Source organism: Neurospora crassa, linkage group VI (genome assembly GCF_000182925.2).
Source record: "Neurospora crassa OR74A linkage group VI, whole genome shotgun sequence".
Classification (NCBI taxonomy): domain Eukaryota; kingdom Fungi; phylum Ascomycota; class Sordariomycetes; order Sordariales; family Sordariaceae; genus Neurospora; species Neurospora crassa.
Window position 1 is genome coordinate 1056243 of NC_026506.1, and position 14201 is coordinate 1070443.

The window sequence follows — 14201 nt, forward strand, 5'->3', positions numbered from 1 at the left end:
TTTTTGTTTCCGCCTGCATAAGTCGGCGTTCTACTTATCTTAGTTTTCCAACAAACCTTCCAATTGTAGGTAGCTCAAAGCACACGTTGGGAGTCCATCCCCATGTGCTTCTAGATTGCCTACGAGCGGAAAGCCTTCAGGAGAATGTCCCATCATGAGTATAGCCATCATGTTCTCCGGCCCGGGGAGGCTATGTTATGACTGCAGCACAACCTCCCAGCCGGGTGCTGATTGGCCAGGCCCAGAGGCTGGGGTAGGTTGTGACATGACCATCGCCCCTGTGTGATACCACCACCGGTAGATGCTATGCAATGATGCGGGTGATGATTGAGACAAACGTAGATGACTCTGCCCTGCTTAGATGAAAGGTAGAGTGTAAGGCTTTCCGACGATAACAGAGCCTTACAAGTATAGTTCTACGTTATACGAAGAAACCGTGTCTCCCCAATCGAATTAGCGGTTCTCTAACATCAACCTGAATAGTAATATGATGGTTTCTATGTTAGCACTCATTTCTTTCCAAAACCGCCTGTTCAACGCCCACACGGACCGGCGGGTAACGCCATGACATTCCGCCAGTGTAATGTTTCCCCAAACAAAGAGACACCGAGCCTCTGTCCCTTTGTTCACCCATCCCTATACCAAAGATTTCTTCCCAAACCAGTCAATCATGCTGCCCCTCACTACATTTGCATCTGATGATTGTTACCCATCCTCCCCATAGCCAACGGCGTCCTGTCCCTTGGATTCTCAATATGATACGCGTAGGTTTCCAAACCAGAACCCATCATGTCCACAAACTCAAAGATATGAGTGCCCCTAAACGTCTCGGCCCATAACCTGACTACGGCCGCCGCGAGCTGGCGAAGGTTGGTGGGGTCGGTAGCTGGCCCGTCGGTCGACCTCTGCTGGTGGTTGTGATCTTGTTGTGCCCCTCCGCCGATGGCCGGGTCAATGGGAACGGCGAACTCGGTCTCGTCTAACATGCGGCGGAGGCCCTCGAGGAGCTGGCTTTCTTCAGATGTGATCGGCGGGTCAGTTGGGCCGATGGACGCGAGGGTCAAGAGCCATTTGGATATTAGGACGGCGCATTCATTGTTGCTCACTACGAGAAGAGGCTCGGTTAGCTTGGGTTCACCAGATGTTTGATGGGACGAAAGATCAAGAATCAAGACCAACAAACGTACTGGAATGTTGCACCCCCCATTCAGGCGACTTGGTCCTCGCCACGTAGTTGACACCCATCTTGACCAGCGGGCTAAGTGCCTGAATAGCTTGATATACTGCACGATTGAGTAGCATACCACGCAAAAGCAGCGGTGCCTCCGCATAGGCCCGCCCAGCGGCGTTGTAAGCACGCGATTCGAGATGGCGACTCGCATTCAAGTCCGTATTCAGCCTGATGAACGCCACCCTGTGCAAGGCCACCGAATTGGAGTCGACAGGATCCCACGTATCGAACCCCTCTACGTGTCGTTGCTGCTCAACACTGTGAAACCACACTCGAATCGCTTGACAAATATCCTCATTCTCCTGCCCCCTTAGGGCTCTCTGCATTCCCAGGGACGTTGCAAAAGTTGCCTGCTTGAGCAGAAAGATGTGCTGGAGGATAGCATGGATAAGAACGTAGTTACCCAGTGACGTGAGTTGTGGAGGCGGGCCCTGGATCCCACGATTGAACAACCGAGAAAACGCGATTGGCAAAGGGACTTCGGTATTGGGAGAGGTTTGTCGCACTTCTTGCCACTGGTTCGCATCTCCTGCTCTCCACAAACGAGTGGCATTGGGCAGATAGAGCTGGACCTCGGATGTAAGGAGTAGGGGGACCGTGTTGTACGCAACACTGCAGAGGTTGAAGAAGCAGTATGCTATCAGCTTCGTTCGAGTCGCTGATTCGGTGCGTACCCAGCTCTCCCAGTCGGGCGCTTGGTTGGGCTCGCCCTGGAGACCCTCTTCCCTGACCAAGAGGGCAAGTTGGCTCTGCAGGGACAGTGCCTCGTGGAGGATGGCTTTGGCCCCCCACAGACCTATAGCGAAAAGAAGAAGCATTGCTTGAATGGTCTCGAGGCGTGACTGGGGGGTATTAGGGGAGCTATCAAGGGTCAGCGTTCATGAAATGCAGCAATCAGAAGCACGTAACTTACTAGGGCTCCCGGTGTGTGTCTTGAGTGACTGGGCGGTCTCGATGAACAGAAGGATACGAGTGTCGAAACCCTGAGCTCGGTGATGGTCTCGTGGAATGGGGGCTATATGCCGCCGAAGTCGGTAGAAGGCCCTGCACTTCGTAACTATTTCGTCGTCGGATCTGTTCCAAGGCAACAGCTTTGGCGGCATACCAGAGCGCATGGCCTCTAGATCGCTCAAAGCGGTACTGGGCACCTACGGAAGTAATGGCTAGTAGCAATTCAGGGGAAGCTTCCACGGGTAAAAAGGTCGGCAGATGAATGAAGGGAAGATGGTCATGGAACCCAGTGAAATAGCCCTCCAGGAATCTCTGCAAAGTATGGCGCGAAGGAAATACGAAGTTGCTGGGCAGAACCGAAGAGAACTCATCGAGCTTGGCTTTCATGACGGAATGGTCCTTTGCCGAAATCGTCAAATTTGCTGCTTTCATCGTATCAGCATGCAGTCTGGCACTCCCGTCTGGACCATCTCGAAGCTCCGGCTGTACCGACGGAAACCTCGAAGGAAATGTCGAATTGGGCTTCGAGGGGCCACCCCGTAGTCCGTTTTCGAGTCCAGGGCGAGACCACATACTAAACGGTGCTTCCCCGTCGAAGAGTTGAGGGAAAGCGTGCGATGACGCATAGTCATCCATGAAAAGGGGGTCAAATTCGGAGCCCGGGGGTTGCGTAGAATATCCTCCATTCATAGCGCCAGGTTCCTGCTTTGGATTGTGATTTGCGAAAGACATGGAGTCCTGGTAAGACTTGGCCGGAGGGAGATCGGGTTGCTGTTGTGAGAGTCCTTGCATCATAGTCGGCTGCATGTGCTGCAGGTTGTTGACCTCACCACCGGAGGCAAGGTGCGTGGCTGCATCGGAAAGCAGATCAAGATTGCAAGCCGGACCTCTGGATAGAAGCCTAGAGTCAGATGGCATGGACGAGGCCATGGAAGGCTGCATACTGCCGTTGGGGAACTGAGATTGCGTTGCTGGCCGATGCTGAGTTTTCATTTGAATATCGGTATGATGCTCTAGTGAAGGTGGAGACACGACGCTTGACGAAGACGTTTTGCGTCGTTTGTTACCATCTTTGTGGTTCGCATTTTTGTTGTTGCTGTTGTTGTTGCTGCTGTTGCTGCTGCTGCTGGCGTTATGATTGTTGTTGCTGGCCCCATCGTTGAGATGGCAAAGCTTCTCGTGACGGACGAGAAGATCCCTGATGTCCATGTAAGCAAATGTAGGATAATGCGATGAAAAGACTTGTAAGTATCTCAAGACTCATGAATGATGGTTTAAGGTTCACAATGGCAAAATATACTGTTTCTTTCGTTTGATGCTAAACAAAGTTATACTCAAGGGAGAGGGGTTGCAGGTCGTGGGAGTAGAGAGCAGAAAAAGTTGGGGGTCGTTGAAGGCGGGAGGTGAGAGTGACTTGGCTCGGTGGGCTTGTACTGTCAAATGCGTACACAAAAAAGAAACGCGGAGGGGATGGTTGACATGAAAGTATCGAAACTTACCGTCGTCCGAATCTCTTTCCACATCCTTCCCATTCGCACTCGAAAGGTTTCTCTTTGGTGTGGGTTCTCTCGTGTCTCTGAACATGCTCGACGCGCCTTAGACAAATATTAGTATCGAAAAGAAGATGATAAATGACATTCAGAACTACTCACCTGAATCGCTTCGCACAGAATTTGCACGGTAAATTCTTGGGCTTCTGGGGGCGGGCCTCTCCGGCCTCGTGCGCATGACTTCCCGGTAGGGAACCAGCGGCCTCAACGGCAACGGAATGTTGGGAAAGCATGATGCCAGGGTTGTTTGCCTTGTGTACTTGGAGTCCGGATGGGTACTACTTGATTCTGACTGAGATGGACGCAGGCCGCTTTGGGGTCAGGAGAGGGGTAGGGGAAAGTCTAAATGGGAACTGTAGACTTGAGTAGTCAAGACCGGGCGGTGGAAGTTCAAGGGACGCCGTCGATGTGGGTTGGGCAGTGTATGTTTGCGCGGGATGGATGACAGGATGAGACTGCGGAGTAGCACAACAACGCTATTTCGCCAGACACAACCCTTCCTCTTTCCCGGTGAGGGCCAAACAGTGAACGGGTGGACGAAGGCAGAAGCTCGGGCAACGAACTGCCCTGAATAATAGCCCCGTATTAGACCTTGCCGATCACCAGTCCTCTTTTTTGGAGAGTGTTTACCCCACGCCTTTGTGAGAATTGCCAGTTTCGGTTGTAGTGTCTTTTCTCAACCCACTTTCTGTAACCTATAAAGTGGCCGTTTACGCACAACTGCAGCTGGCGTCAAGAAGTGCCAATGGAGAAAGGGCCGAGATGTCGTACGGCTATGGCACGTTGTAGAAGCACCGAGGCCGAGAAGAGGTCGAGCCTGACGAGGGCGGGGAGGAACAGGCAAGATGACCGCCAATGACACAACCTAAAGCAACGAGAGGAGGTCTGTGAGCCCTTGTCTGCGGAGTGGGGTGATGGGCAAGGTCCAGTTTGTATGTTGTGTCAATTCGCAAAGGCAACACGACGGCACTAGCCGACTCTCGCGTATGTGAGGAGTCGTCGTCGAGATGAGGAGAAACGACATTCGAGTGGATGGAGAAGAATGAGGATAGGGGGGGTGGAATGATGGAGCGATGCGGAGGAACTGAGGGATGACCCGAGGGATGAAAGCTGATTTGGAGCTCTCGGCGCTTCATCCCGTCGCCCAAAAAGCGGAGAAGTGCCAATCCTGTCGAGTGATGGACGACAGGGGGGGAGAAGTGTCAAAGAATGCCGGATGGAAGTACATACAATAGTGATGATAATGATGATCTTTGGGTGGTGTCTTGGCTGTAAGAAGGCCTCGAGGACCTTTAGCGCGAATGGACAGAGGGGGGCAGATTGCCAATGCCGGGCTGGGAAGTAAAAATGAGGAGAAAGAGGGGAATGGGGATACTGAAGAATGATGACCGTTGTTGTGTTGCCCGACTTGGTCTGCTTTTGCTACCCCAGCAGACCGTCGTATTGCTCGAAATACATATGTACAAGGCGACCTTGTCCCGCCCTCGTGCGCTTGGAGTCTCGGACGATATCAATGAAACGAATCACCAGGCCGCGGTGTCGTCGAGGTTGTTTGAGTAGAAGCGGAGGCTGGGCTCTGGACAGACTGAAACACTTTCTCCTCGTTGGGTACCCCCTGAAGTAACCTTTGTGTTTGGCAGTCCGTTGTGGGTTATGCACAAGACTGAGGTTGTATAGGCACAGGTTTGAGGTAGAAGATGGGGAAGATGATCAGCCCAGGCCTGTGCTATGTTGCTCGGGGAAGATGTTGCCGGGGTGCTGTCAAAAGCGGGCTTGTTCAACTCAAGTGTGGGGAAAGGGGAGGAAGGCCGCCCGAGTGTTTTGCAGCACTGCAACCGATTTTGCAGCGAACAAAGACTCGTATGAAGTCCTCAGCGTCCGGCTCTGATCCGCCGTCTCCAACTGGCTGTGTGGGTAACGAGTGATGGACAAGAGCAGGACTCGATGTAACTGTATTGTCAAGTCTCAAGTCTCCTCAGCTGGGTGACCGGGGAAGGGGACAGGGGAGAGTAGACGTGAAGAAGATGGATGATGGATGCACGGCCTTACAAAAAAAACTCAGATCGATGAAACCGAGTTGACGAGCACACAGCATCATTCCCATCTGCTAGTGTACGGAGGAAAGAGTGGGCGTGCGAGACTTCCCGATTAGGAGCTTCAAACCGGGCAAGAATGAAAGTGGAAGGAAACATGGCAAAGACCCACGGGCAGACGGCTGAAAACAGCATGAGGTGATTAGGTAAGGTAGAGAGAGGTACCTTCCTAGGTACCTATACGATGCCAACCTCAAACCGAAAATCCATGTGCGCCCAGGCATTGAGGGCATGCCGCTTGCAACTGACTTCTGGCGCTCGAGTTCTTCTCCCTTTCGGAGCTTGCCTGCTGGCCTCCAATAATCCCCCGCACCGTTTCTCCGACGGGTACCTCAGCCCCTGGCTTGTCGGTAAATACAGCCTGATAGTCTTTGTAGAGGTATCGAACTCGGCCAAAGTGGGGGTTCCCGCCATCTATTGCACCGAGAGGAGTGTATGGTGTGGAAGTGAAAGATGCTGCCACCAACCTAACTTCCACTTTTGGGACATGGAGAGTAGGTAGTCATTCCATGACGGAATCGAAGCCTGCATCTCCGCACGGGAGAATGGGGAAGATGGCCGACCAAGAGAAGCCTGTGAGAAGAAGGAGGGGTCAACCCCAGAATGCACTGCACTGCAGCCTCCGACACAACTGAAGTGGCACTGGCCCTTCCCTGCCTCCCGACCCTGCAAGCATGCAGACACGGCAGGTGCAAAATGTGGGGGTGGGGGAAGGAACCAATCCCCAAGCCCGGGCCAGGCACAGACGGTCCTGGTAATCAGCCATAAAAGTTGGGGTTCAGAACTCATCGAACAGCGGCGTCTGTTGGAGTCATGGAGTAATGGAGTAATGGAGTATTGGCGGCCGACAAGTGCCTCGGCGAAATCGATAGCACTCACACTCAGCACATCCAGACGACACCACCAACCAACGAGACTGGCAGAGCGAGTTGGGCCGGGCACGCATTCTCATGGAGTCTGGATTACCACCATTCCGCCAAGATGACGGATTCAAACATTGCAATTTTGTCTCCCTGACGTTGACATGTTCGCATTTACGACGTTTGGAGTGGAGTGGCCTCTTTCAAGCTCGGAAACGTCACTCCCCACTCGAGACGGGGAGCTCAAGGACACCGCATCCACTCGCATGTGCTTTTCCCGCTGCCAACGCACGGGCCTCCTGGCATTCTTGACGCCATCAAGGCTTTTGGCATGAGGGAACATACAAGTAAATAGTGTGTTGGAATGCCACGGCACTCAAGCTTTTGGCCGACTCCCTTACGAGTTTCATCTACATTTGTATTTGATTACTTGTGATCTCTCAAATGGTCAAAGGGTGCCCCAGGTGCTCTGAGAACAATCACCGAATCCATCTCAGTGAACCCCCAACCCCCTCACTTTTGATCAAACTCTAATCGTTCAGTCGCTTTCCTCGCCAGCTGAACAGAGAATTCCAGGCCACATTCACCTCGGTCGTCAAAAGCCATGCATGGTCTTGGGCTGCGTCGGGCCGCCAATGTCCAGTCTGATTTTCTGTTGTCAAAGTCGACTAAAGAAACAATGGCACACCAGGACGCATGCAGCTATGTGTTCGAGAAAGCGGGGAAACCACTAAGCCATATCAAGCTAGCGCACGAGGAGCCGAGGAAACCCCCTGTGCCATTTTTCTTGAATGTGATCGACAGACGAGAGTTCTCAGCATGTCGCTGCGCTGGCAATCTCCATTGTTGCTTTTTTTTCTTTTTTTTTTTCCTCTTGATTAGTTCTGGTGTCTACAGCCGTGAACGGCTTCGAGATATAGCCCAAGCTATGGCGGTGTGAAACGGCAAGAGGAGAAAGAGGAAGCACATCCCAAGTCGTATCCCGATGCTCTGCGGAAGTGGCGCCCGCGTGTGGAGATGTCGGATTTGTTTCGCCATTCAAAATGTCCTATTTGGAGATCTGGGGAAGATGGGCTGTGCTGACCCCAGATTCTCCTGGCCAAATCGATGACAGCGGGGAAGAGGCTCGATCGGTTTGCTGGAGACACTGGACGTGCGGAGAAGCATGGAACTTTGTAACCTCGGAAGACTCGCGGAACCTCCCACAACTTCCAATTCTTCCGGTTGGTTTCCTCTCACAACATGCGTGGGATTCGAAGATATGACATACAGCCCGCACGCAGAAAGGGAAATATACAACGCAGACCACCTCATCAACGACCGTACTTGACTTAAAACTGCTCGCAACGCCTTTTCTCTCTCTTTCACATCCTTCATCCTCATCGCCTGTCCTCCTCTGACTGGGGTCATCTCCCACTTGCCTTATGGGGTTCGGAACATCAAGCGCCGTCTTCTGAGCTTGCCAGTTGCCCTCTTTGATCTGCACCTGACACTACACTGCAGACGTTCGAGACACTCGACTGGCAGCATTGGCAAAATAAAAGTGGTGGTAGCATCAACAACCAAACATCCTACAACGAGCATTCAATATTACCACCACCACCACACACCACTCCGACTTGGTCCAACACATCACGTCTGATGTTCCCGTGCCCTCTTTACATCATTACTTTCACGCGCTGCTTGTCAGAGATATTGGGTCTCAGACTTAAGGTTACTCACACACACACTGCGAATTTCTCATCAACGGCGATTTTCCCCCATTTCCATGCCATGTTCAGCTTGGACGACACTCATTCGCGCCGTCACTGTGGACACAATATGAACCAGCACTTCGCTCGGCAGACTTCACCCGGTGTCAGAGAGTATAGAAAGGTGATTCACATTCATGTTTAACATTCAGCTTGGTTGTCACGGGCGCTTCCGCTTCCTTGGGTTGTTGATTCGACATAATCCACGTGGCTTGACATTCAGCCATGTCTCAAGGCCATCTCCGGTCTGACTCCTGTCTATATACCAAGCCATCTACCCTAGAACTGTACAGTTTCTCCAGAGACACGGTCGATTTGAGACTCATCGTCGGTTATGTAACGTCGTCTACAATGCACGCAGGATTCTCGAAAAGCGTTACACAACAGGCAGCCGGCATATCAAGGCCTCGATGATATGTAAGTAAGCATTTCGCACATCAACTTCTCAGTACAGTCAACATCTGGAAACAGTGCCAGAGAGAGCATTTTGAACTTTGACAGGTGATCCACCGGCGTCGGAAGCCACACTCTCACAGCCAAGTGCCCATGTTTTCTTTTTTTTAAAAAAAAAAATAAAAAAAAATAGGATGCTATCCGGCCGCAACCTGAAGGCTTGGGTTTTGAGAATCCATGAGCCAGTTGACATTTGGTGTGGGTATGGATCATCTGTAGCGAGAGTTTATCTCCAGTCCTTTTTACACGGGCTATCTTCTGTAAGTGCAACTGCTTGATCTCGCCTAACACCAGATTTTGCGAATGGATAAACAAAAGGCTACGAGATGGCAAACCCACCATAGGCAGCCTCGGTCTCAGAGAGAACACTCGTGCACTAAACAAGCGCCTTGTCTCTCTGGTTCCTGGCAGGATCTCGCACACTCCGTCTGGTCCATGGTTCTGGATCGGACGTAACAGCCGGCGCGCCTTGTCTGAGGTTACCCACCACGTTCTTCACCCTGGTGCTAGCCATATGGGACTCAAGCACGTCCATGCTTGCTTTCGGGACCACAGACAGAACAGTCGACCTACATGATCCGAGTCACCGGGATGTTAGAACATTCGCGGAACGCCCCGTAACCAACCACTGCCATCAGGTGCCGTTGGCGCCCACAACTGTCATCTCCGGAATAAGTGGAGCCCATACCCAGTGCCACCGATGCCGACAAAGATGCATTCATCGGGCCCAGACGTTGAAACGATAAATCTGAATCGGGTGTGTACCGGATCGCTGGAGTTTGGTCACTAGACGTTGACAAGTGGTCACATCCGGCCTTATTCTGCTGCAATGAAGATTTAGTCGCTCAGGCAATTGGTTCGCTGCCAGCAAATCAGAGCACGGGATTCATAAGCATATGAAGGCAATGCTACTCCTTCATTTCCCATGTGTGTCAAGTCTTCTCTTCACTATCACTTGCCTCAATTTTAATCTTCCCCGGATTTTGCATCCCCTTCATGCTGCCCTCCAGGATCTCGGTAATGCGCGGATACATCCAGAGGATACACACCCACACGCCACCTCATGACGGGCGTTGTCTTACTACGCCCCTTACTTTACCATCCTCCTAATCACTAGTTCCTAAACGAAAAGGCTTCGAAAAATCCGAATTGGACCCCTCACTGGGTGTCATGGATCAACAAAAGTCCTTCAGCTGACCCTTGCCCATGAGCCTCCATCCTGCGGAGATGGTGGTAGACGCCGCCAGTGGTAGCGGCCCAAGAACAAGAACACCGCGAATGAACATCGTTCTCTTCATATTGACGGGGGCCAGGTATAGAGGAGACTCTTCCAAAGAAGGATGGTCTCGTGAAGAGAATGTTTTGTATCTCCTAGTGTACCCTGGAAAACATATGTGGCGTGGACATTCGGCCCTTTGTGATGGATCATGGACTTCACTTAGGTCACGTACCTCGCCCATACCAAGTAGGCAGGTGGTGTATCATTCAGCAGTTGTGAGATGATATTGGATTCATGCTTCCTAGTGTTGCCACCCCTTTTACCAATCAAGCAACTTCTCTTTACGGAAATGCGGTAGGTTTTACATACAAGGGGGCTTCGGGGACACTTTCAACATTCCCGCTACACGTGGCTGTCTGCTGAAGATCAACATTCCTCAGGAAATCAGATATATCAGCCCTTGTCCCGCGTGCTAGGGATAACACAAACTCTTGCTTCTTCATCCTGTTGTACTCCTCCAGTGGGACAGATATCGGGTCTTCGTCTCGTTACAGCCGCGGCTGTCCAACTTTCACCATGCGTCTTGGCACCCTTCTGCTGGCTGTTGCCAGCCTCACATCTGCTGTCAATGCATACTGGATGGGGGACATTGCTCGTAAGGGGAGTCACTAGTTTCGAGTTACTCTCAAGGCTAACAACATGGCTAGATCGTGGTTATGCCCCCTTCGCGTACTCTGGATATCCGGTTTTTCGAAACGTCAAGGATTATGGAGCAAAGGGTATGTTGAGCCAAAGTGTTCCCAGCGTTATAGGCACGATCAAGTCTAACACGAAGATAGGAGATGGTGTTACCGACGATACAATTGCTATCAATGCCGCCATTACCGCCGGAAATCCTTGCAACCAAGGCTGTGTATGTGTTTCCGGTTCTAGCATCTTGAAAAGGCTTGTCCTAACAACTGTTTCCAGACCTCAACCACCACGACTCCAGCCGTTGTCTACTTCCCTGCCGGAACCTACCTTATCTCCGGGTCCATTAAGCCAGCATACTTTACGCAGCTGATCGGAGATGCTAGCTCTCCACCTACACTCAAGGCCACGGCTAACTTTGCTGGTTTTGGTCTAATTGATGCGAATCCTTACTACACCCAGTACCTGAACTGGAAGGCTGTTAACGTCTTCTTCCGTCAAATCCGCAATTTTATTATCGATACTACGAATATTCCTCCTGCCAATGCCGCCACAGGTATTCACTGGCCAAGTTCACAGGCGACGAGTTTGCAGAACATTGTCTTCAACATGCCAACGGCATCGAATGTTGTCCATGTCGGTTTGTTCATGGAAGAGGGCAGCGGTGGTTTCGTCACGGATCTGACCTTCAACGGTGGTGCCACTGGTGCTTCAATGGGTAATCAGCAGTTCACTATGAGGAACCTGAAGTTTAACAACTGCAAGACAGGTATGCTCATTATCCCTCTTTTTGCATCTTGATATAGTCTGCTGACCCTCCTAAGCCATCTATCATCTGTGGAACTGGGGCTGGACCTATTCTGGCCTCTCCATTAACAACTGTGGCGTCGGCATTGACATCACCGCCGGCAGCGGCAAGGTAGAAACCGGCTCCATCATCGTCTTTGACAGTTCCTTCACCAACACCCCCGTCGCGATTTCTACCTCCTGGACCACTGCCAGCGCTCCCGACACCGCCGGCACTCTCGTCCTCGAGAACATTGCCCTCACGAACGTCCCCGTCGCCGTCAAAGGTCCCCAAGGCACCTACCTTTCCGGCTCCACCGGCTCAACCACCATCACGGCTTGGGGCAACGGCCATAAATACACCCCCTCCGGCCCTGTCGAGTTCGCCGGCGCCCTAACTCCCAACCCACGCCCCGTTAGCCTGCTCGCCTCCAACGGGCGCTACTACACGCGCTCCAAGCCTCAGTATGAGACCCTCTCCGCCTCTCAATTCATCTCTGCCCGTGCCTCGGGCGCCAAGGGTGACGCCGCAACCGACGACACCGCCGCCCTGCAAAACGCTATCAACACCGCCGTCGCCCAGGGTAAGGTGCTCTACCTGGACTACGGGCTGTACCGGGTCACCTCCACCATCCGCATCCCGCCTGGCGCCAAGATTGTCGGCGAGTCCTACGCCACCATCATGTCGGCCGGCGGGTTCTTCAATGATATCAACAACCCCAAGCCGGTCCTACAAGTGGGCAGCTCCAGCGGACAGGCGGGCACGGTGGAGCTAAGCGACTTTATCGTTTCCACGCAAAACGCTCAGGCGGGCGCAGTGCTGATTGAGTGGAACTTGGCCAGTCCGGCGAGTAACCCCAGTGGAATGTGGGATGTGCACACACGGATTGGCGGGTTTGTGGGCAGTCAGCAGCAGGTCGGGCAGTGTTTGAAGACGCCAGGGAATCCAACGGTGAGGCGGGAGTGTATTGTGGCGTTTATGGCTATGCATATCACCAAGGGGGCGAGCGGGTTGTATATGGAAAATGTTTGGTTGTGGTGAGTATGCCCCATTTCTTTTGCTTGGGACGGGAGAGAGAGAGAGAGAGAGAGAGAGAGAGGAGGGTAATGGAAACTGACGTACGTGGATTGACAGGACCGCCGACCATGATATCGACGACGCGGCGAACACGCAGATTACTCTCTACAGCGGTCGTGGTCTTTGTAAGTTCTCTTCCATCAATCGCTCCCCATTTTCTTCGACACCCTTAACCTAACCCCAAAAAACAGACATCGAATCCACCAGCGGCACCTTCTGGCTCTACGGCACCGGGTCCGAGCACCACGTTCTCTACCAATACCAGCTCTCCTCGACCCAAAACATCTTTATGGGCATGATCCAAACCGAAACGCCTTACTACCAGCCCACCCCCAACGCCTTGGTTCCCTTCCCGTCTCTTTCCTCCCTCAACGACCCCAACTTCTCCACTTCCTGCTCGGGAGTATCGGGGAACTGCGCAGCAGCTTGGGGTCTCCGGGTGCTCAACAGCAAGAACATCCTGGTGTATGGAGCGGGCTTGTATTCGTTCTTCAGCGATTACAGTACTGCTTGCTCGACGTTTGCGGCGGGGCAGACGTGTCAGAGTAGGATTGCGAGTGTGGAGGGGACGGGGAGTTCGAATGTGAATATCTATGGATTGAACACGATTGGGGCGCAGAGTATGTTGACGAGGGATGGAGTCAGTGTTGCGTGGTATGCGGATAATGTGAATAATTTCCCGAGTTCGGTGGGGGTTTATAAGAGTGGGTGAGTGAGCACGGCGGCGCATAGGATGTTTTAGTTGGGACGCGCGATATTGGGCTGGGAATTGAGTGCAGTTTTGTGTGTTGGGCGACGAATTTACGAACTGGTAGCAGTGGTAGGTTGAAACACTTGGGGGGGATTATTGTACATATCAGTTCCCACACTCAATCGCCTGTGCAGTCTTAGCAAGAGGTATATGTACGTACACACACACACACCGCATTTGATAAATCTGGCCATTTGACATCGCTTTATACGACTCAACTCAATTGTTTAATATCGAAATCTGGCCAAAACTAGTGCAAAAAGTCGATATTTTAATACTCTACGTCGTACAATTATCTATTTTAATATTTATATTATCTTTTAAACTATTATCGATATAGTATACTACCCTAATACCCGTTAGAAGGTATTAATAATAATAATATTAGTAAATAATAAATATCCTAATAATGTTACTAAAACTATTAGTATAAGTGTAAGGAGTACATAGAAATATAAGCGTATTCTATTGGATATTAGTAAGGCATTTTTATTATTGCGAACTTCCTAGAATACTAAAAAGCTTCTTATATAAGCGCTTAAGGTACAACGTATATTATATTACTCCCTATATTTTATTAACTATAATTAATATTGTAAAGGAAATTATGAACCTCCTTATATTGAAATCCAATTTATACTTCAATAAGATCTATACCTTTCTAACTAACGAATATAACGTATATATTTCAATTAAGACTATATAGTAGTACTTTTAATAAGAGAAGTAGAAGAAGAAGCGATTTTATATAAAGGTATTATAATAATCCCCTATACTAGTAGTTGAAT

The 14201-nt window shown here is 51.2% G+C and overlaps 2 protein-coding genes across 2 annotated transcripts; one reads left to right on the plus strand and one right to left on the minus strand.

Annotated features, from left to right (window-relative positions):
* Positions 1–325: 325 nt before the first annotated feature.
* Positions 326–5499, minus strand: NCU04848 (hypothetical protein). The gene is made up of 6 exons (XM_955314.3): positions 4963–5499; positions 3835–4597; positions 3682–3777; positions 2145–3380; positions 1188–2092; positions 326–1105 (listed from the first exon to the last, which is right to left on the minus strand). The coding sequence occupies exons 2-6, from the start codon at positions 3963–3965 to the stop codon at positions 684–686; spliced, it is 2790 nt and encodes a 929-aa protein (XP_960407.3). The 5' UTR covers positions 3966–4597; positions 4963–5499; the 3' UTR covers positions 326–683.
* A 5048-nt stretch (positions 5500–10547) lies between these two features.
* NCU04850 (exo-beta-1,3-glucanase) lies at positions 10548–13618 on the plus strand. The gene is made up of 7 exons (XM_955316.3): positions 10548–10763; positions 10816–10887; positions 10948–11021; positions 11078–11567; positions 11623–12622; positions 12720–12787; positions 12854–13618. The coding sequence occupies exons 1-7, from the start codon at positions 10685–10687 to the stop codon at positions 13372–13374; spliced, it is 2304 nt and encodes a 767-aa protein (XP_960409.2). The 5' UTR covers positions 10548–10684; the 3' UTR covers positions 13375–13618.
* The last annotated feature ends 583 nt before the right edge of the window (positions 13619–14201 follow it).

Coding starts and splice junctions, on each gene's coding strand:
- NCU04850 (XM_955316.3), top strand. CDS start 10,685: ATGCGTCTTGGCACCCTTCTGCTGGCTGTTGCCAGCCTCACATCTGCT. Junction 10,764..10,815: donor CTGGATGGGGGACATTGCTC/GTAAGGGGAGTC, acceptor CAACATGGCTAG/ATCGTGGTTATGCCCCCTTC. Junction 11,022..11,077: donor ATCCTTGCAACCAAGGCTGT/GTATGTGTTTCC, acceptor AACTGTTTCCAG/ACCTCAACCACCACGACTCC.
- NCU04848 (XM_955314.3), bottom strand. CDS start 3,965: ATGCTTTCCCAACATTCCGTTGCCGTTGAGGCCGCTGGTTCCCTACCG. Junction 2,093..2,144: donor GACACACACCGGGAGCCCTA/GTAAGTTACGTG, acceptor GACCCTTGATAG/CTCCCCTAATACCCCCCAGT. Junction 1,106..1,187: donor ATGGGGGGTGCAACATTCCA/GTACGTTTGTTG, acceptor CTCTTCTCGTAG/TGAGCAACAATGAATGCGCC.